Consider the following 22,440-nt stretch of genomic DNA (forward strand, 5'->3'; position numbering starts at 1 on the left):
ACACACACAATACATGCACACACCCCACTCAGAAGAACAAGAACTAGAAATAAGGGTCGTTGCTTTGCTGGATACATAAAGCTTTGTTTCTGTTGTTCCCCTAAAATTGATCTTTTATTTAGCGTAGCATTTCTTAAGCTTCTAGTCAGAAAAAGATTGACTGTTTCATCTTAATGCTTTGACAGAAATAGGGTTTCAAAAATTTTTATGAAAACAATTGAAAAGACAATTGTGAGTTGATTTTAATTCTAAATGTCAGTCTTCCTGTCTAAAATTTTCACTGCCACGTTGGTAGATTTAGCCAGTGTCATTTTGAAGATTTGTCAACAAAGTTAATCTGGGAGGATTGACACAACGTGAACTGAGCAGCTCGCTTTCCATTCTTCCACCACTTCTCTCCTAGGTTTGTGAGTTGCCTTTTGGAGCAGCCTGAAGTGTTAGTCGTCGGTGCAGGACAAGGACATGCTGGCAGGATCGTTCACAAGCTGTTTGTGAATGCACAAAGGGTATGTGAGATTCCTTAGTTACTGTGTCATCACCTCCCCAGACTGCTACTCAGTAAGATGCGGTTTTGACTTCCACACACACAGCTGATTTTACAGCTGCTGAGTATAAATCTGCATTGGATTTGAACATCGAAGGAGCAGTTACTCTTACTGTGACTTCTAAGTCTTTGAAATCCATTTGCTCTCCTATGTTGGTTTAGGTAAAATGGTAAGCATATTTTAGGACATAAATTTCAGAAATTAGAAGGGTCTGAAATCCATTGTTACAGAAGTTGGTAGGTACTCAGCAGTGGCCAGTGCTGTGCTGTGCTGTGGAAAAAATGTTTTACGACTTTCAAATTAGAATAGAGTTCAACTGTTATACCATCTTTAAACCCCACATACAGGCAGTCCTCGGGTTACGAATGAGATCTGTTCCTAAGTTTGTCTTTAAATTGAATTTGTAGGTAAGTCGAACAGATACATAAGATTCTTATGTAGCATCAGTTAGTCAAATGTTTGTCTTAGTATATAGTATATATTTTACCTTTCTATACATATGTAAAACTTAGGAACAGTTCCAGACCGCACAGTGTTTTCATAAGCCTCACAAAGTTGTGTGTGCGCATTATTACAAACAGTTGTATGTATTTAACTCAAATTTTTAATACAATAGGCTTTATGGCAGTCCGTTCTTAAGTACCAGTTGTCTGTTAAGTCAGACGTTCGTAACCTGGGGACTGCCTGTACTGCAAATGGATTCACAACTTAGTTTGAATTGTAAAAGTAACTATTCTTGTAATAGTGAAGACAGATCTAACGTTAGAGGTTTCCTGAGAACGAAGAGGAATATTTCAGATTTTTAGGACTATAGAAACTGAGGCTTCAGCACAGAAGGAAAGCCCAATTTGGAAAATTAATTCATCTTTGCCTCTACTAGTGGAGGTTTAAAATTTATGTAGTCCCTTCTGACATTCATGAGCTATTAAGATTTGAATTTTTATGAAGGTGACATTAAGTCTGCTTTGTACTGGTACACTCTCTTAATGGTTTACAAAGATCATGTTTCCTGGTTAGAGAGGTGCTCGTTCATATCAGAGATTCTGATAAAAATACTAGGATGTGCGCTAGGTACTGGTTGCCCCTTACTTGGCACTGTGATGACACTATAATGACCCAGTTTTGAGGGTATAATTCTCAGAATTAAATAAAAAGAATTTTCATACGCCTACACATGGAATAACTTCATAATCCCTTTTAGAGTCCATCTGAAATACATCTGCTTAACATATTCAAAACAGTAGTCAAATACTGATCTGAATTTTTAGCAAAAGCTAAAAATTGAGATCATTTTTCAGGAAACTCCCTAAATTTAAGAATTTCAAGTGAAAAACCAAGTATTTTATTTCCTTATAATTTAGAGTTCTAGCAAACAATAGATGCTTACTTTGATTTATTTTGTTTTTGTCACTGGCATGTAACCAAGAACCTAGTATGTTTTCACATCCTGTTGCATCTTTGCCAGCTCACTAGCCAGAAGCTTACAAGCACATTCCCTTGGTACCACCAGTATGAATTTTCCTCATATTGCAAAAACGCTTGCCTCTTTGATCATTTTTTTTAAATTGTGTGTTATAAGGATTTAAAATCTAAAGTATTTTTATTTTTAATACTGAAAATGTTACTTGTTTTGGATGGGTAAGCAAAATTATTTTCCCCAAAATGGCAATAGCTTCCCTTTGCCCCCCAGGCTTAAATAAAGGTTCATTATAAAAAGATAATACAGAAAATTTTAAAGAAAAAATTAATCAAATAATCTCACTGTCCACTGATGATCACTGTCAACATTTAATATATAGATAAATATATGTATATTCTGCAGAAATAGGATTATATAATTTACTATGTTCTTTCTACATCAATAAATGTGGTAGTGTTATCATCTTTTTTAATGTCCTCATTGCATTTCATTGTATAAATAACTAAACGCTGTTAATGGATACTTAAATTGTACCTTCATCACACATGTAATTTTAAGAGATTTCAAACTTCAAACTTTGTAGCGAATGTTTTTAGGCAGCTTAAGACTGTGTAACCCATATAATAGGCAGTCTGGTTGGTACATTTTTAAACTCAGTTCTTAAATATGTAGCTAAAAGCAAACTGCTAAAATTATGAACTTTTTTGTTTTTCATAATTAATTGATACCTTATTAATTTTATTAATCAAGGTTTTAACTTTTTTTAAAAGTTATGATGGAATTTTTTATAGCATAGTCATTTTATGGACTTATATTTTTCCTTAAAAGTATAAATTCTTAATAAACTTGATCATGTGTATGCCTCCGTAATATATAGATATTTAAATGGCATTCAGCAAATAAATGACTTACTGGATTTTACTTCAGTCTTAGACATTTGTGCTTAAATTCATTGGATTATCTATTTTTCAAGCCATGAACACTTTTTTTAGCATCTTAATTTTTCACTAGAAGAGCTAGATTTTTGTTGTACCATTTTTCCATTAAATGACACTTTGTACCTCACCTGTTGGACCATCAGATGCATGACTAGTGGGATGTGTCTGCTGTATTTGACAGCTCGGTGTATTGTGTGTGTGACTTTGTCTTGATATTCTTTTGATAGGATCATGTTCCTTAATGCAGCGCATGCTGTCTCTGAAATAATCTTGAAATCTCTTGTCTAGCCCTTTTTAAACCATCTTGCTTGTTTCCCTTTCATCACTGTTTCTTCTCTCACCCTTTCTCAAGCTGACTGAATCTTCTGATGAGGTAACAAAATAGCCTTTGTCCCTCATAGTTCCTTGTTCTTTCCCATGCCTCTAACTTCATAAGGTCATTAAGACTAACCACCTCTTTAACAGTCTGGATTTGGTATACCTTTTTGCTGGTGTTTAGCAGAATGTGATTTCATGTTTCTGTTACCAGAATGATTGGTTGATAGTTTTTTTTTTTTCCCAAATCGATGATATTGATTTAAAGACGTAGAGTGATCAGAGCTTAAAATGAAGGGTCTAATTAAATCATGTATTTTATGAAATGTTAAAGAAATGGGAACTTTTACTATTACAAACTCTCTTTTGTGACCATTGCTTCATGGACTTTTACCACTTCTGGATCTCATTAGTGGCCCAGCAAACAAAACCAAATTCCCCTGTTTTAATTTGGCAAATGAATCTGAAAAGGTTGAGATAAAAATCATCCTTCCAGACTCTGGAGAGAAACAGCTCTTTACTGGACTGAGGGCATCAGACTTTGGCTGGGGTCATTGCAAAAGAAAAACATAAAGAAACCAGCACAGCTCCATTATATTGTCCCTTTTCATCAGTTGTCTGAATATGGCCCTCGCTTTTCAAAGCAGATTTGCCTGACAGTCCTTATCCCTTCTGTCTCTACCACCAATTTATTTATAATCTCTGGCTGCTCATACAATGTTTCAAGCTTCTTGCATTTTCTGTATTGTGTATTTGAGTAATCATAACGTAGCTGACTGCGTTACTGAGTAATGTAGAACATTTTGATGTATATTATCATGTTTATTCATCTGTCTTTCAAAAATATCTGAGTTTCTTATTTGACGCCCTTTTGAGTTTAGCATTTTTTCTCTTCAAGGCTGCAACCATGGCTCCACCAGAGGAGGATTTGAAGAGAATGGGCTCCCCAGAAGAAAGAAGGCAGAACTCTTCGTCAGATTTCCCACCCCCTGCTGGCCGGGAGCTTATTTTGCGCACCACTGTGCCCCGCCCTGCTCCTTACTCCAAAGCTCTGCCCCAGCGGATGTACAGTGTTCTCACCAAAGAGGACTTCAGACTTGCCGGTGCCTTTTCATCAGATACCTCCTTCTTCTAATGCTTTTAGTGTTACCTCATTCGTGGCTTCAGAGACAGTGCTGCCTCCTTCTGTGGGAGGGAGGGTATGCTAGTCAGAACCTGAGAGTCACGGAGAGGGCCCTGTCCAGTCAAATGAGTAGGAATCTTACCAGCATCTGAAAGACTTTCCAGCACCAAGCTTGGGCTCTGTTATATCTTGATGAGGGCAGAGGAAATGAGTTGAGCTATCAAGAGATGTCTGCCCCTTGTATGTGGTGGGGAAAAAACAACAGTAGGTCTCTGTACTCAGTCTGGTGGGATAGTGTTTATTTTTATTTTTTTTCATGACTAGCCTCTAGGTTATTGCCTTGGATTCATAGTCTGTGTAAACACTTAATGGTTATATTTATTATTATCAAGTATGCAAAATAGAGCGTAGCTTCTATTCCCAGAACCTGTGTTTTTAAAATACTGAATGACATTCTGTTTATTCAATCACCTGGTGGTCATCTTTATTGTACTAATGAACTTTTGATGAGCATTTTGAATATTCTAGAGGAAAGTATAGAATTTCATATAGCTTGTGTTTTACCACGTAATTGTGACCTAAATGTATTCCTCTCATAAAACTGTGTATTAAAAGCCACTGTAAATTAATTTTATATATATCTTGTAAGATTTATTTTCTCGTTTTGTCATGTATGGTATCAGTTTGCAAATTGTTCTTCTCTTGCTGTACAGCATGCATTTCTTTCATGTTGCTGTCAGTGCTGTATTTAATGAAGTAGAGATGAGCACATGCTAAAAATACAGCCTTGGTGCTTAGAGATTATCATGCAGTTAGTATAATTTGGTATGTGTGCTAATGTAATGAGTAGAGGATTTTTTTAGTGTACTATTTTGCTTTTGTATTTTAGTTAAAATGAAAATAATCCAGAGGGACATGTAGCACCCAATATAAAGATAACAGCAACATATTTCTAGTTATGTGAGAATCAAGATTTATTACTAAGTCTTTATTGCTATATGGCCTGTGTTTGGTAATCTTGAATCTATTTTTTTGGCCTAAAATTCCCACTTTAATCCAAAGTTAAAAAGGTCATACTGAAGCATAAACCTTGCCTATGTAACTTTAAAGAATTAATAGAGCTGTGTAAACTGTGTATTATATTATTTTTGTAAAATTAAAAATGTATATATATATATATATATGTATGTGTGTTTGTGAAGTAGGGGAGGCCCTGGTTGGTTACTTCCTGGCCTTTACAGTGCTTTTCTCCGAGATGCTGGTCTTTATTACAAGTGGTAAACCATATGGGTGCAGGCCTGAGAATTGAGTGCTGTACCAAGTGCTGGAAGAAATTGAAGCGCAAGTAGAAGATGTATCTTTCAAGGACAGAGTTTCTCTGCTTTCTAATGAGAAAGTTAATAAAAAAGACAAAATATACAAAGGAGAGATTGGACTTTAAAATGGCTTTGTAAATCTAATAAAAAAGAGAGTATTGCTTTCTGTGGCTGATTTTCTCTTCTTTTCTCCCCTCTGATGGGCATTTCAGTCTTAATTCACTTAGTTTTGTGCTGTCTCAGATCTTCCTAAGTGTTTGCAACCTGCTGAATCTTGCAAAACAGAGGCCTCAAGAACACTTTCTTTGTGCCTTTCTAATGGCAACTACCCTTTTTTACTTTCCTTATAGTTATGTGTTTATTTTACATTATAGTTATATGTTTGTTTTATTTTACAGACATTTTTAAATGCCTACTTTGTTTCAGGTACAAAGTGAAGAATAAATTAAAGTACATGCTGTCCTTTCAGTGACCTCCCTGCCAGGCAGGGAAGACTAACATGACTTTGCCGTAAATTGCAGTACAGCCAACCCAGTTCTTTGAACTGGAGGTCCAACATTTATCATATAGACTCATTCAGTCATTCATTGACAAGAGAGAATAATAAATGTAATAATAGTGTAAGGTGTTATGGGAGATGTTTTTCACATAGGCTTTGGAAAATCAGGCTGATGGAAAATCATCCCAAAGGAGGTAATTTTTAGATTGAGACCAGAAGATGAGTAGGAGCTGACAAAGGGGTGAGGAAGTATAGTAAGTTGTTCACTAAGAAGAATGCCAATAATTCCTCCCATTTCCCGTTCCTATAAGCTTGCCCCATTCATTGTGACTGCAGCTGCTGCCATGTCTGTCTTTGGTCAATGGGACATGAGCAAATGTGACACGAGCAGAGATTTGAAAAGTACATTGGGACTTGGCGTCTTCCTACTAGGAAACTTGAGACCAGCGTGTGAAGAAGTCTTCTGAAACATGAGAGAGCTGGATGGTTTGTTAGGCAGTAAAAGCTAACTGATACAGGAGGAGATAGGAAGAGTATTACAGGTAGAGAAAACAATGAATAAAAACCCAGAAACGAGAACGTGTGGTATATTTGGGGAATAGCCAGTGTTTCAAATTGGCTGGAGTGTGGAACCCGCAGGAAACAAAGATGATGAGGTAAACTCAGGCAGATCAGGAAGTTCTGTGTAAGCCACAGCAATAACTTCAGGCTTTATCTTCAGGGCACTAGTGAGTTCTTGAAGTATTTTAAGTAGGGAATTAATATGGTGGATTGTGGAATGGGCACACTGTAGTAGGGCAAATGGAGAGGCTAAGAAAGTATATGCATGTCCTAGATACTGTACTAAATTGTAAACTTGGAAGGTAGCAATTATATCGTCAGTGTTTTTCTATCCTCCTATGTGTTCTGTCCTGTGATCCAAAGAGCCTGACAAATGTTTGTGGAATCAGCATGAAAATGCCCTCCTTCTGGGGCTCTTCAAACACATATCCATTCTTATCCACCATCATAATTCAGATTTTTCTTCAGGTTGAAATTTTTTAAACCCTCAGCATTTATGTTTGTATCTCATTCATTAGTCCAGCAAATATTTATTGAACACTTACTATCTGCCAGGTACTGTTACAGGCACTGGAGATACATCCATGAACAAAACAGACAAAAGACCTTGCCCTCATGGAGATTGCATTAAGGGACACCAAGTATAAATCATTATGTAAGGGAAGGGAGAGTGCTTTTTATCAATTTTATTATTATTTTTTAGGTAGGAAAAACTTTACTTAAAAGAATTATTGCAAGATGGGGAAAGGGGACTATTGTAATAAGAAAGGAACTATTGTAAGAGTCTTAGGTCATAAGATCTGCCAAGCGTCTCAAAGGTCATGCTGGAAAGGGCTTTTCCTTTTTTAAAATCTTTTATTTAAATTTTATTTTGTTGTTGAGAATATACACAGCAAAACATATGCCAATTAATCCATTTCTACACGTACAATTCAGTGATATTGATCACATTCTTCAAGTTGTGCAACCATTCACCCTCCTTTTCTGAGTTTTTCCTCCCCCATTAACATAAACTCACTGCCCCCTAAGATTCCTGTGTTTCAAGTTGCTGTTGTCAATTCAATCCCATATACATAGTTCTTAAAAGAGTATAATGCTCAAGGCAGACATTTTTTACTACTTAAGCTAAACTCTTGTTTGGTTTTAAGAAGACCTTGGGATATTTTTGGTTTAAGTTTTAAAGATTATCTCAGGGCAATAGTTTCAGGGGTTCATCGAGCCATCATAGCTCCAGAAAGTTGAGTTCATGAGTATTTGAATTTCTCTTCTGCATTCTCCCCTTTTCATAAGAATTCTTTTATGGAATCTTTAATCAAAATGTTCAGTAATGGTAGCCAGGCACCATGCAGTTCTGGTCTCATGACAAAGGTTCATGGAGGCAATTAACCCCCTTCCTGACTCTCCTTTCTCTCCTTCTTCTTCTGTTGCTCCAGGTAAATAGAGACCAATTGTCTTGGATTGCTGCTTCAAAGCTTTTAATACCCCAGGCACTATGCATTGAACTAGGAGGTAGAACAGAAGCACTAAACACATTATTAGGCAAATTAACTGGGATGTCACATGAAACTATGACCCTAAACCTCCAAACCAAGAAACCAAATCCCATGAGGGTTTTGGTTGTACAGCAGCAGCCTTAGCGGCTACTCTTTTTTGTTGTTGCTGTAAATATATCACACAACTTTTGCCAGTTCAACTTGTTGCAGGTGTACAACTTATTGACAGCATTACAGTAACTGGCTGTACAGCCCTACCCTTAATGTGATTTTTCCATCACAATCCTTCCTTTTCCTCTCTCTCCCACCCCTGGTAGCCACTATTAAACTTTAGTCTCTATACTTTTACCTTTCCTTGCCTTTTTATATAAGTGGGGTCATACAAAATTTGTCCTTTTGTGATTAGCTTATTTCACTCAGCATAATGTCTTCAAGCTCCATTCATACTGTAGCATGTATCAAGACTTCATTTCTTCTACTGGCTAAATAGTATTCCATTGTATGTGTGTACCGCGTTTTGTTTATCCATTTATCTGTTAATGGGCATTTAGGTTGTTTCTGCCTTTTCGCTATTGTGAATAGTGCTGCAATGAACATTGGTGTACAAGTCTCTGAGTCTCTCCTTTCAAGTCTTTTGGGTATATATCTAGGAGTGGAATTGCTAAGTCATACGGTAGTTCTATTTTTAGATTTTTGAGGAGCCACCACACTTTTTCACAAGAGCTATACCATTTTGCATTCCCACCAGTAATGGGTAAGGTTTCCAGTTTCCTCGCGTCCTCACCAACATTTGTTATTTTGGGTTTTTTTTTTTTTTTTTGACCTTAGCCATTGAGTGGGAGTGAAATGGTATCTCATTGTGAGTTTGATTTGCATCTCTGATGGCTAATGATGTTGAACATGTTTTCATGTGTTGGGTGGCCATTTGAATGTCCTCTTTGGTGAAATGTCTATTCAAGTCCTTTACCCATTTTATGCCCCCACATGTCTGTCAGTTTGTCATACCATGGGGGCTTGTGTGTTGCTGTGATGCTGGAAGCTATGCCACCAGTATTAAGATACCAGCAGGGTCACTCATGGCGGACAGGTTTCAGCTGAGCAGCCAGCCTAAGACAGACTAGGATGAAGGACCTGGCAGTCTACTTCTGAAAAGATTAGCCAGTGAAAACCTTATGAATAGCAACAGAACATTGTCTGTTACAGTGCCGGAAAATGAGTCCCCCAGGTTAGAAGGCACTCAAAAGGCGACTAGGAAAGAGCTGCCTCCTCAAAGTAGAGTTGACCTTAATGATGTGGATGGAGTCAAGCTTTCAGGACCTTCATTTGCTGAGGTGACACGACTCAAAATGAGAAGAAACAGCTGCAAACATCCATTAATCATCAGAATGTGGAATGTACAAAGTATGAATCTAGGAAAATTGGAAATAGTCAAAAAAGAAATGGAACACATAAACATCAATATCCTAGGCATTACTGAGCTGAAATGGACTGGTATTGGCCATTCGGAATCGGACAATCATATAGTCTACTATGTTGGGAATGACAACTTAAAGAGTAATGGCGTTGCATTCATCATCAAGAAGAACTTTTCAAGATCTATCTTGAAGTACAATGCTGTCAGTGATAGGATAATATCCATACGTCTACAAGGAAGACCAGTTAATACGACTATTATTCAAATTTGCACACCAACCACTAAGGCCGAAGATGAAGAAATTGAAGATCTTTACCAGCTTCCACAGTCTGAAATTGATCAAACATGCAATCAGGATGCATTGATAATTACTGGTGATTGGAATGCGAAAGTTGGAAACGAAGAAGGATTGGTAGTAGAAAATATGGCCTTCGTGATACAAACGATACCGGAGATCACATGATAGAATTTTGCAAGACCAACAACTTCATTGCAAACACTCACCAGATGGAATACACAGGAATCAAATCGACTAAATCTATGGAAAGAGACGATGGAAAATCACAATATCATCAGTTGGAACAAGGCCAGGGGCCGACTGTGGAACAGACCATCAATTGCTCATATGCAAGTTCAAGTTGAAACTGAAGAAAATCAGAACAAGTCCATGAGAGCCAAAGTACGACCTTGAATATATCTTATCTGAATTTAGAGACCATCTCAAGAATAGATTTGACACATTGAACGCTAATGACCGAAGACCAGACGAGTTGTGGGATGACATCAAGGACATCATATATGAAGAAAGCAAGAGGTCATTAAAAAGACAGGAAAGAAAGAAAAGACCAAAACAGATGTCAGAAGAGACTCTGAAACTTGCTCTTGAACGTGAAGTAGCTAAAGTAAAAGGAAGAAATGATGAAGTAAAAAAACTGAACAGAAGATTTCAAAGGGTGGCTCGAGAAGACAAAGTATTATAATGACATGTGCAAAGAGTTGGAGATAGAAAACCAAAAAGGAAGAACATGCTTGGCATTTCTCAAGCTGAAAGAACTGAAGAAAAAATTCAAGCCTCGAGTTGCAGTAGTGAAGGATTCTATGGGGAAAATATTGAATGATGCAGGAAGCATCCAAAGAAGATGGAACGAATACACAGAGTCATTATGCCAAAAAAAATTGGTCGACGTTCAACAATTTCAAGAGGTAGCATATGATCAGAAACTGATGGTACTGTAGGAAGAAGTCCAAGCTGCACTGAAGACACTGGTGAAAAACAAGGCTCCTGGAGTTGATGGAATATCAGTTTCAACAAATGGATGCAGCACTGGAAGTGCTCACTCTTCTATGCCAAGAAATTTGGAAGACAGCTACCTGGCCCACCGACTGGAAGAGATCTATATTTATGCCTATTCCTAAGAAAGGTGATCCAACTGAATGCGGAAATTATCAAACAATATCACTAATACCACACGCAAGTAAAATTTTGCTGAAGATCATTCAAAAGTGGCTGCAGCAGTATATCGACAGGGAACTGCCAGAAATTCATGCCAGATTCAGAAGAGGACGTGGAACCAGGGATATCATTGCTGATGTCAGATGGATCCTGGCTGAAAGCAGAGAATACCAGAAAGAAAGATGTTTACCTGTGTTTTATTGAATATGCAAAGGCATTCAACTGTGTGGATCATAACAAGTTATGGATAACATTGGGAAAAATGGGAATTCCAGAACACTTAATTGTGCTCATGAGGAACAGGTACATAGACCAAGAGGCAGCTGTTCAAGCAGAACAAGGGGATACTGTGTAGTTTAAATCAGGAAAGGTGTGCGTCAGGGTTGTATCCTTTCATCATACCTATTCGATCTGTATGCTGAGCAAATAATCCGAGAAGCTGAACCTTATGAAGAAGAAGGGGTATTAGGATTGGAGGAAGACTCATTAACAACTAGCATTATGCAGATGACACAATCTTGCTTGCTGAAAGCGAAGAGGACTTGAAGCACTTACCGATGAAGATCAAAGACTACAACCCTCAGTATGGATTACACCTCAACATAAAGAAAATAAAAATCCTCACAACTGGACCAATAAGCAACATTATGATAAATGGAGAAAAGATTGATATAAAAGATTTCATTTTACTTGGATCCACAATCAACACCTATGGAAGCAACAGTCAAGAAATCAAAAGACACATTGCATTGGGCAAATCTGCTGCAAAAGACCTCTTTAAAGTGTTGAAAAGCAAAGATGTCACCTTGAAGACTAAAGTGTGCCTGATCCAAGCCAGGGTATTTTCAATCACATCATATGCATGTGAAAGCTGGACAATGAATAAGGAAGACAGAAGAAGAACTGATGTCTTTGAATTGTGGTGTTGGCAAAGAATATTGAATATACCATGGACTGCCAAAAGAATGAGCAAATCTCTCTTGGAAGAAGTACAAACAGAATGCTTCTTGAAGCAAGGATGGCGAGATTACGTCTTACCTACTTTTGGACATCAGGAGGGATCAGTCCCTGGAGAAGGACATCATTTTGGTAAAATACAGGGTCAGTGAAAAAGAGGAAGATCCTCAATGAGATGGATTGACACAGTGGCTGCAACAATGGGCTCAACCATAACAATGATTGTGAGCATAGCACAGGACCGGACACTTTTGTTCTGTAGTACATAGGGTCACTATGAGTTGGAACCAACTCTACGGCACCTAACAACAACAATCCATTTTATGACTGGGTTATTTGTCTTTTTGTTGTTAAGTTGTCGAAGTTTATATTATACATATTTGGTTATTAGATTCTTATCAGATATATGGTTTCTGAAGGTATTCTTCCAGTTCGTAGCTTATCTTTTCACATTTTTAGTAAAGTCTTTTGATGAACAAAAATTTTTAATTTTTATGAGGTCCCACTTATTTATTTTCTCTTTTACTGTTTGTACTTTTATTTTTATATGAGATAATCCATTGTTAAAAGCTAGGCCTGACAGTGTTGCCCCTGCATTTTCTTCTAAGAATTTTATGGTTTTTGTTTGCACATTTAGGTCCTTAAACCATTTTGAATTTGTTTTTGTGTATGGTGTGAGGTATGGATCCTGTTTCATTTTTCTGCAAGTGGAAATCCAGTTTTCCCAACACCATTTATTAAAGAGACTCTTCTTTCCCTATCGAATGGACTTTAGCACACTTGTCAAAAATCAGTTGCGTATAGATATGTGGGTTTATTTCTAGACTCTCAATTCTATTCCATTGGTCTCTGTGTCTATTGTTATCCCAGTACCCAGCTGTTTTGGTTACTGTAGCTGTATAATATGTTTTTTAATCAGGAAGCATAAGTCCTCCTATTTTGTTCTTCTCTTTCAACATTCTTTAGCTATTCGGGACTTCTTGCCATTCTACACAAAGTTGAGGATTCATTTTTCCATTTCTGTAAAGAAGGCTGTTGGAATTTTTATTGGGATTGCATTGAATCTATAGATCACTTTGGGTAGTACTGACATCTTAACAGTATTAAATCTTCCAACCCAAGAACACAGAACATCATTCCATTTATTTAAGTCTTCTTTCATCTCTTACAGCAGTGTTTTACTATTTTCATTGTATAAGTCCTTCATGTCCGTGGTTAGGTTTATTCCTAGGTATTTTATTCTCTTAGATACTATTGTAAATGGAATTGTTATCCTAATTTATCTTTCAGATTTCTCATTGTTCGTGTATAGAAACCCAACTGATTTTTGTTTGTTGACCTTGTACCCTGCAACTTTTCTAAATTCCTCTATTAGCTCTAGAAATTTTCTTGCAGACTATTTGGGATTTTCTATATAAGATCATATCATCCATGAATAGAGATAATTTTACTTCTTTTCCAATCTGTATACATTTTACTTCTTTTTCTTGTCTTACTGCTCTGGCTAGGACTTCTAATACAATATTGGATAGAAGTGGTGAGAGTGGACACTATTGTTCCCAATTTCAAGAGGAAAGCTCTCAGCTCAGTCTTTCTCCATTAAGTATAATGTTGGCTGTTGGCTTTTCATATATGCCCTGAATCATATTGAGGAATTTCCCTTCATTTCCAATATTCTTTAGGATTTTCATCAAGAAAGGGTGCTGAATACTATCAAATGCTTTTTCTGCAACCATAGAGTTGATCATGTTGTTTTCCTTTGTTCTATTGATGTGGTGTATTACACTGATTCATTTTCTAATGTAGAATCATCCCTGCATTCCTGGAATAAATCCCACTTGGTCATGGTGTATGATTCTTTTAGTATGCTATTGGATTTTGTTCACTAGTATTTTGTTGAGGATTTTTGCATCTATATTCTTAAGAAATATTGGCCTGTAGTTTTCTTGTGGTGTCTTTGTCTGGTTTTGGTATCAGGGTTATGTTTGCCTCATAGAATGAATTAGGGAGTAGTCCTTCCTTCTCTACCTTTTGGAAGAGTTTAAAAAGTATTGGCATCAATTCTTCTCCAAATGTTTGGTATAACTGCACAGTGAAGCCATCTGGTCCAGTACTTTTTTTGTTGTTGGGAGGTTTTTGATCACTGATTCGATCTCTTCACTTGTTATGGGTCTGTTGAGACTCTCTGTTTCCTCTTGAGTCAATTTGGGGAGGTTGTGTGCTTCTAAGAATTTGTCTATTTTATCTAGGTTATCTAGTTTGTTGCCATACAGTTCATAATATTCTGTCATAATTCTCCTTATTTCTATTGGGTCAGTTACAATGCCCCTTCTTTCATTTTTAATTTGGTTATTTGCATCTTTCCTTTATCAGTCTAGCGAAAAGTTTGTCACTTTTATTGATTTTTTTCAAAAAACCAACTTCTGGTTTTATTCATTTTCTCTTGGTTTTTGTTTTCTATTTTCTTTATTTCTGCTCTGATGTTTGTTATTTCCTTCTGGTAGGTTTAGGCTTAATTTGCTCTTCTCTTTCTAGTTTCTGGAGTTGTCAAGTTAGGAGTTTGATTTGAGATCTTTTTTTACATAGGCATTCATTGCTATAAGTTTCCCTCTGAGTACTGCCTTTGCTGCATCCCATTAGTTTTGGTATGTTGTGCTTTCATTTTCATTTGACTCTAGGAAATTCATGATTTCTTCCAAGGGAAAAATAGTGTGTTGTTTAATTTACATATGTTTGTGTATTTTCCAGTTTTTTCCTTTTAATGGTTTCTAGCTTCACTTCACTGTGGTCAGAGAAAATATTTTGTATGATTTCAGTCTTTTTGATTTCATCAAGACTTGGTTTGTGAACTAACATGTGGTCTATCCTGGAGAATGATCCATGTGCACTGGAGTAGAATGTATATTGTGCTGTTGTTGAGTGGCATATTCTGTGTATGTCTGTTAAGTCTAGTTGGTTTATAGTGTCATTCAGGTCCTCTGTTTCCTTGTTGATCTTCTTTCTGGATGTTCTAATATTGAAAGTGGTGTATTGAAGTCTTCAACTATTATTGTAGTGCTGTTTTTCCCTTCAGTTCTATCAGTGTTTGCTCTGATGTTGGCTGCATATATGTTTGTAATTGTTAAATCTTCTTGATTAATTTACCCATTTATAACTATATAATGACCATCTTTATCTCTTCTGACATATTTTATCTTAAAGACTACTTTGATATTAAGATTGCCACTCCAGCTCTCTTTTGGTTATTTGCATGGAATATTTTTGTCTATCCTTTCACTTTCAGACTTTTTGTGTGATTGGGTTTAAGGTGTGTCTCTTATGGTTTTTTAATCCATTCTGCCACTCTCTGCTTTTTGATTGGAGAATTTAGTCCATTTACATTCACTGTAATTACTGATAAGAAGTGACTTACTTCAGCCATTTTGTTATTTGTGTTTTATGTGTCTTAAGGCTTCTTTGTCTTCGTCCTTTACTATTGCTTGCTTTTGTATTTTGTTGTTTTATTGTAGTGAGCCATTTTGGTTCCCTTTTCCTTTCCTTTTTGTATGCTTTTCAGATATTTTCTTAGTGGTTACCATGAATATTACATTTAACAGCAAGTATTTATAACATCCTAGGATAAGTTGGTACCAACTTCAATAACATACAAGAAATTTTTTACCTATACCATTCCTCCTGCCCCTCCCCCATTTTGTTGTTATCACTAATTATATCTTTATGTTTCATGTGCCTTGTAACATAATTTTATCTCTACTTTTTATACATTTGTCATTAAAAAGTATAAAGGACAAAACAGAATTATCAAGCATGAATACCTTATTACTAGCCCTTATACTTGTCCATACAGTTCCCTTTATTAGGGATCTTTCCTTTTCTGTATGTCTTTGAAATACTTTCTAATGTCTTTTCCCTTGCATCTACAGAATTCCCATTAGTATTTTCAGTAGGTCTGGCCTGGCGGATATGAACTCTCAGCTTCTGTTTGTCTGGGAATGTTTTAATTTCATCTTCATCTTTTTTTTTTTAAACAACAAATTACTATATTTTATTTTTAGATAGATCTTTCATCTCTGTTATAATTAAAAACATTTCTTTCTATTCTTTGCTCTTACAAATTCTTCAGTGATTTCATCACAATTCAGCTGCCAAACAATATCTACTTCTACACATAATAAGGATAATAAATCCCATCTTTCTTGAATCTTTGTATGCTGAGGGTTTTTTGTTTTTTTATTGTGCTTTGGATGAAAGTTTACAGAGCAAATTAGTTTCTCAGTAAACAGTACACAAATTGTTTTGTGACATTCGTTGCCAACCACGCAATACGTCAACACTCTCCTCTTCTCAACCTCAGGTTCCCCCATTTCCGTTCATCCAGTTTTTGTGTCCCTTCCTGCTTTCTCATCTTTGCTTTTGGGTTAGTATGCCCATTCAGCCTCATACACATGGTTGAACTATGTGTGTTATTGTTTGTTTTATAGGCCTGTCTAATCTTTTGCTGAAGGGTGAACTTCAGAAGTGACTTCAGTACTGAATTAAAAGAGTGCCCAGGGGCCATATTCTTGGGGTTTCTCCAGTCTCTGTCAAACCAGTAAGTCTGGTCTTTTTTTGTGAGTTTGAATTTTGTTCTATATTTTTTCCCCGCTCTGTCCGGGACACTTCACCCTCAGTCTTTTTTCTTTTTTTTAAGATGAGGAAAAAAAATCCACACATCAAGAAGTATATGTAATTGGCTTCTTTTACCATTTGAAACATTCTAAACCTTGTGTGTGTGTGTATTATTTTTTTATATTATTGTGCTTTAGGTGAAAGCTTACAGCTCAAGTTAGTTTCTCATACATTTATACACACACTGTTATATGACCGTAGTTGCTGTCCTTACAATGTGACAGCACACTCCTCCTTTCCACCTCAGATTTCCCGTGTCCATGCAACCAGCTCCTATCCCTTTCTGCCTTTTCATCTTGCCTCCAGACAGAAGCTGCCATTTAATCTCATGTATCTACTTGAACTAAAAAGCACACTGTTCACGAGTATCATTTTATGTCTTATAGTCCAGTCTATTCTTTGTCTAAAGAGTTGGCTTCAGGAATAGTTTTAGTTCTGGGTTAACAGAAAGTCCAGGGGCCATGTCTTCTGGGGTTCCTCCATTCTTAATCTGACCATTAAGACTGGTCTTTTTACTAGAATTTGATTTCTGCACCCCACTTTTTTCCTGCACCATCAGGGACTCCCTGTTGTGTTCTCTGTCAGGGCAGTCATTGGTGGTAGCTGGACACCATCTAGTTCTTCTGGTCTCAGGCTAATGGAGTCTTTGTTTTATATGGCCGTTTTGTCTCTTGGGTCACCCTCATTCTTGAAGGACAGTGTACCATTCTTGGGTACAGTATTCTTGGTTGACAGGTTTTTTTTTTTTTTTTTTCCAGCACATTAAATATTTCATTCCATTGCCTTCTGGCCTCCAATGTTTCTGAGAAGAAACAGGCACTTAATCTTATTGGAGATCCTTGTATGTGACTGTTTGCTTCTCTCTCACTGCTTTAAGGATTCTGTCTTTATCTTTACTTTTTGATAGCCTAACTATGATGTGTATTGGTGTAGATCTATTTGGGTTTATCCTACATGGGGTTCTTTGTGTTTCTTGGATTTGTAGATTCATGTCCTTCATTAGATTGGGGAAATTTTCTCTCATTGTTTCTTCAAATATTTTTTCTGTCCCTTTCTATCTCTCATCTCCTTCTGGAATTCCCATGATGCATATATTAGGTCTCTTGTCCCATAATTTCATTAAAATGTGCTCAGCCTTCTTGAGCCTCCCTCCATTCTTGTTGCTGTCAGCCTCAGTAATTTTAACTGTCTTATCTTCTAATTCACTGATTCTTTTCTGCCTGATTAAATCTGTTGGTCTTTCTGTTGTGTTTCTCATTATATATATTCTCCCTTTCAGTTGCAATATCTCTTTTTTTAGATCCTCATTTTGTTCTAGCATTATTTTCCTTATTTCTTTGTAATCTCTATGTTTTCCCTTAACACTTTAATTATGTTTAATGTTGTTATATTACATTATTCCATTTTTTTTCATTATTTGGTCATCCCTAGATGCTTTCACTCCCTTTGTCATGTTTATTTGAATGGGGTATCATTTCTCTGTTCTTCATGTGTCTTATGAGTTTTTTTTGTTGGATCATTGGAATTTTCATGGGTGTTAACTTTCTCAGTTCTCCCCAGTATTTGGTGTTTTTGCCTGCATTACTTTTGGCAAAAAACTCATAGACAGGGAGAGCCTTTGACCTTTGCTTACCATTTCTTCTCTCTCTGTGATAGCTCCTTCTCCTCCTCAGTTTAAGTAGGATTAGAAAGTTCCAGATCTTGGTTTTCAACTTTCATTGTCTCCCAAACACACCAGAGAACATGCTGTGGTCAGTCTGTCCACCAGCGGGCACCTCCACTCAGGCAAGATGTTATGCACTAATCCATCTTTCCACCAAGGGGGCAGTGTTCCCTCTCTGGTTATTACTCCCTTCCCTTCTCTGTTTCTGTACCCATGTTTTCTGGGGGCTTACGTTTTGCCCAAGGCTTCCCTCCATTGGGCTGCTTATATCTGAGCTGGCATTCAGGGGAAGCACAGGCAGAATTTCCTCTGTATCAGCAGAAGGAAGGACTGGGACTTCCCAGAAGGACCTCTGAAATATCTGTCTTGTTGGTTTTAGAGCCCCAGTGGCCTTGTGGTGGTGGTGGGTAGGGGAGCAGTCTCCACTTAGGTGACCCTCCTCCTGGCTCCACTGTAGGGAACCTTCTGTAGGAATTCATATCAGCCCAGCATCTGGCAGTTACCAGGTGGGGGGGAGGGGTTGTCATGGTCTGAACAGACCCCCAGGGAGGTCTGTCTTGTTGCTTTCAGAGCATTCCTCATAATATGTTTGCTGAGGATGTAGCCTCCACTCAAGATTCCTGCTTCCTAGCACACACTAGCCTTAGCAGTCTTCAGCACCAAGCAGAAGGGGAAGCAGACAGACTCAAAGTGTTACCCAGGGAGGTCTGTCCTGTTGGTTTCAGAGGCCTGAGCTATGGGTGCACAGAGAGACAGGTAGAGTGTGCAGGCCCCTTCTGTAGCACTTTGCAATAGCCTGATAATCAACAGTTGCCAGGTTGGGGGTGTCACGCTCTGGTCAGATTTCCACAAAGGTCTGCCCTGTTGCTCCACTCAGTATGCTTGCTACCTACCACACAGAAGCCTTTGTCAGCAGTCCTCAGCACCAGCCTCTGTTGATCCCTGCCTCCTGGTATTCACACCCTTGTTTAGTTCCCTCCACATTATACCAGGGTTGGTCTTTGTGATCAACAGAATATGGCAGAAGTGCTGGCATGTCTCTTCTAAGATTAGGTTATAAAAAACTTTGCAGCCTCTGTTTTGGTCTCTTTCTCCTCCTCTCTCTTTTGGGTCACTCACTAGGGGAAGCCATAGCCCTGTCATGAGCAACCCTAGGAAAGGCCCCCATGGTGAGGAGTGAGGGTTTCTGCCAACAGCCACATAAACAAGCTTGGAAGTGGACCCTCCCCAGCCTTCAGATGACTGCAGCCTCATGAGGGACCGTGAACCAGAATTGCCCAACTAAGACACTCCCAGATCCCTGACCCTCAGAAAATGTGTGAAAGAATGTTGTTTTAAGATACTAAGTTTTGGGATAATATGTTATACAGCAATGGATAACTAATGCATACTCAAGTGGTTATATAAATTTGGAGTTTAAGGAAGAGGTTGGGGCTTGAGAAATTTACTTAAAACTATGGGACAGGATGAGATCACCTATGGAGTGAGTACATAGTTTAAAGAAGTGGTCTGGGGATTGAACCAGAGACCAGGAAGAGAAGGAGGGCCAGCAGAGGAAACTAAGGAGTGGCTACTGAGGTAGAAAGAAAACCAGAAGTGTGACATTCTAGAAGCCAAGAGAAAAAATATGCAATGTCAGAGTTGATCAACTGTGTTAAACACCATTAAGTCATCAAGATGAGGACCAAGAATGGACTGTTGCATACTTGTGTATGTGAGTAACAAATTCATTCATACAGAGATGTAATAAAAATTCTTACTGGGAAAGAATAGAGAAGAGGCTGCCTACAATGAAGATTAGTACCACCTAGAGCCCTTTAATAGCACTGGTGGGTGCACTTAAGATGTCTGCCCCAAGGCCGATGGGGTTTTGGTTTCTGTGTACTGTTCTTTGCCAGGAACTGGAGGGTGGACACTAGAGATTGTGGGGGGAGGGACAGCTGAAGGGTAGGATATGGAAGAGGGAGAGTTCTGGATTGAATTGTGTCCCCCTAAAATATGTGTCAACTTGGCTAGGTCATGATATCCAGTATTGTTTGATTGTCCACTATTTTGTCATCTGATGTGACTTTCCTACTTGTTGTAAATACTACCTCTATGATGTCAATGAGGTGGGATTAGTGGCAGTTATGTTAATGAGGCAGGACTCAATCTACAAGATTAGGTTGTGTCTTAAGTCAATCTCTTTTGAGATAAAAGAGAGAGAAGGGAGCAGAGAGACATGGGGATCGCATACCACCAAGAAAGCAATGTTGGAAGCAGAGTGTGTCCTTTGGACCCGAAGTTCCTGTGCTGAGAAGCTACTAGACCAGGGGAAGATAGCTGACAAGGACCTTCCTCCAGAGCAGACCGAGACAGAAAGCCTTCCCCTGGAGCTGGCACCCTGAATTTGAACTTCTCGCCTACCAGACTGTCAGAGAATAAATTTCTCTTTGTTAAAGCCATCCACTTGTGGTATTTCTGTTATAGCAGCACTAGATGACTAAGACAGAGAGTAAACATGGAGCCACTATCTGCTTAAAACCACCAAATAGCCCTTCTACTGTGTCTAGTCTTCCTGCCAAACCCATCTTCTGGGCACCCAAGGTAATGGACAAGATGTTGAATGAATGAATGAATGCCTCACTACTGCAAAAGAGGCCCCACTATTTTGTCTGAGTCTTCTAGCCTCTTTAATTTTTGGTCACTGGGCACCAGGAAACCAGGACGTTTCAGAATATTCGCTCCTGAAAGCCAAAGGGCTGCTGCCAGGGATTCCTTGAGGTCTGAGAAGCAGGACTTGGCACCAGCCTGGGAAAAGTGGACCTGGCCAATTCTTGAAATGGAAAATCTAGTTCACATTAGCACAACCTCCACCCAGCAGTTTTCCCCCTGGCAGCTTGTGATCGTCTGACAGGTGTTCATGGATACATCCCCCAAAATGAGCAGTCTTACCTCCTGCAGGGTTAGCTTATCAGCCAAGAAAGCAGTTGAGCAAGACGACCACTGCTTGGGCATACACCAGGGCAGGAGCAAGGCCCAGTCCCTCTATCTTGGGCTCTGGGGATGAGCTCCTCTTCCCCACTCCACAGGGCCAGCACCAGCAGAGTGGGCCGTGGGCAGCCCTTAGCCAACATCTGGTGCCAGCTCGAGACACTCCTCCCCGCTACTTTTCAGTTGAATAGGCCTCTCTGAGGATTTGGTGAAGCAGAGGATGGGGGTAGGAAGTCGCGGCGAGTAGAGTGCTCCAGACTGAAGGGCTCATTTGTGAAAGGCTCCTGTTGTGTGAGGCGGGAGCGAGGATGCCAGAGGAGAGAGAACGAGGCTGCAGAGGCAGCGGGGACCACTCAGGAAGAGCCTCTACTGCTAATCTGGGCCTTATCCAGTGAAAGCAGAGAAGCTGTGCACAGTGTTCACAGGGAGGAGCCAGGCTGGACACAGATCCTTTAGGAAGCTCCTCGGTGATCACAGCAAGAAATGGCAGTGGCATTTTGGAAAATGACATGGTGCTTCCTTAGAAAGCTAGAAATAGAAATACCATATGATCCAACAATCCCACTCCTAGGAATTTATCCTAGAGAAATAAGAGCCGTCACTCGAATAGACATATGCACACCCATGTTCATGGCAGCATTGTTCACAATAGCAAAAAGATGGAAACAACCTAGATGCCCATCAGCAGACGAATGGATAAAGAAACTATGGTACATACACACGATGAAGTATTATGCAACGATAAAGAACAATGATGTATCTCTGAAGCATCTCATAACATGGATGAAACTGGAGGACATTATGCTGAGTGAAATAAGTCAATCACAAAAGGACAAACATTGCATGAGACCTCTATTATAAAAACTCATGAAAAAGTTTACACACAAAAAGTAACAATCTTTGTTGGTTATGAGGAATGGGAGGGGTGTGGGGGAAATACTGAAAAGGCAATAGATAAGTGGTATCTTTGGTGAAGGGTGAGACAGTACACAATACTGGAGAAACCAGCACAATTTGTACAAGGAAAGGTCATGGAAGCTCCACAGACACATCCAAACTCCCTGAGGGACTGAATTGCTGGGCAGAGGGCTGTGGGGACCAT

The 22,440-nt window shown here is 38.5% G+C and overlaps 1 protein-coding gene and 1 long non-coding RNA gene across 3 annotated transcripts in view; one reads left to right on the forward strand and one right to left on the reverse strand.

Annotated features, from left to right (window-relative positions):
* The window catches only part of RAB3GAP1 (RAB3 GTPase activating protein catalytic subunit 1), a 95,617-nt gene extending 88,017 nt beyond the window's left edge, over positions 1–7,600 (forward strand). Inside the window, exons 23-24 of one of the 2 annotated variants that reach the window (XM_004375087.2) lie at positions 404–506; positions 4,117–7,600. In XM_004375087.2, coding sequence (XP_004375144.1) covers positions 404–506; positions 4,117–4,353 — 340 coding nt within the window. In that variant the 3' untranslated portion in view covers positions 4,354–7,600. The remainder of the gene's footprint in view (positions 1–403; positions 507–4,116) is intronic. The other variant, XM_023730196.1, reaches the window with a different exon arrangement.
* Positions 275–21,763, reverse strand: LOC111820304 (uncharacterized). Its single transcript, XR_002823856.1, has 3 exons — positions 21,300–21,763; positions 4,299–4,403; positions 275–485 (listed from the first exon to the last, which is right to left on the reverse strand). It is a non-coding gene; the product is annotated as an uncharacterized LOC111820304 (long non-coding RNA).
* Between the last annotated feature and the right edge of the window lie 677 nt (positions 21,764–22,440).

This window comes from Trichechus manatus, unplaced genomic scaffold (genome assembly GCF_000243295.1).
Source record: "Trichechus manatus latirostris isolate Lorelei unplaced genomic scaffold, TriManLat1.0 scaffold00033, whole genome shotgun sequence".
Taxonomy (NCBI): domain Eukaryota; kingdom Metazoa; phylum Chordata; class Mammalia; order Sirenia; family Trichechidae; genus Trichechus; species Trichechus manatus.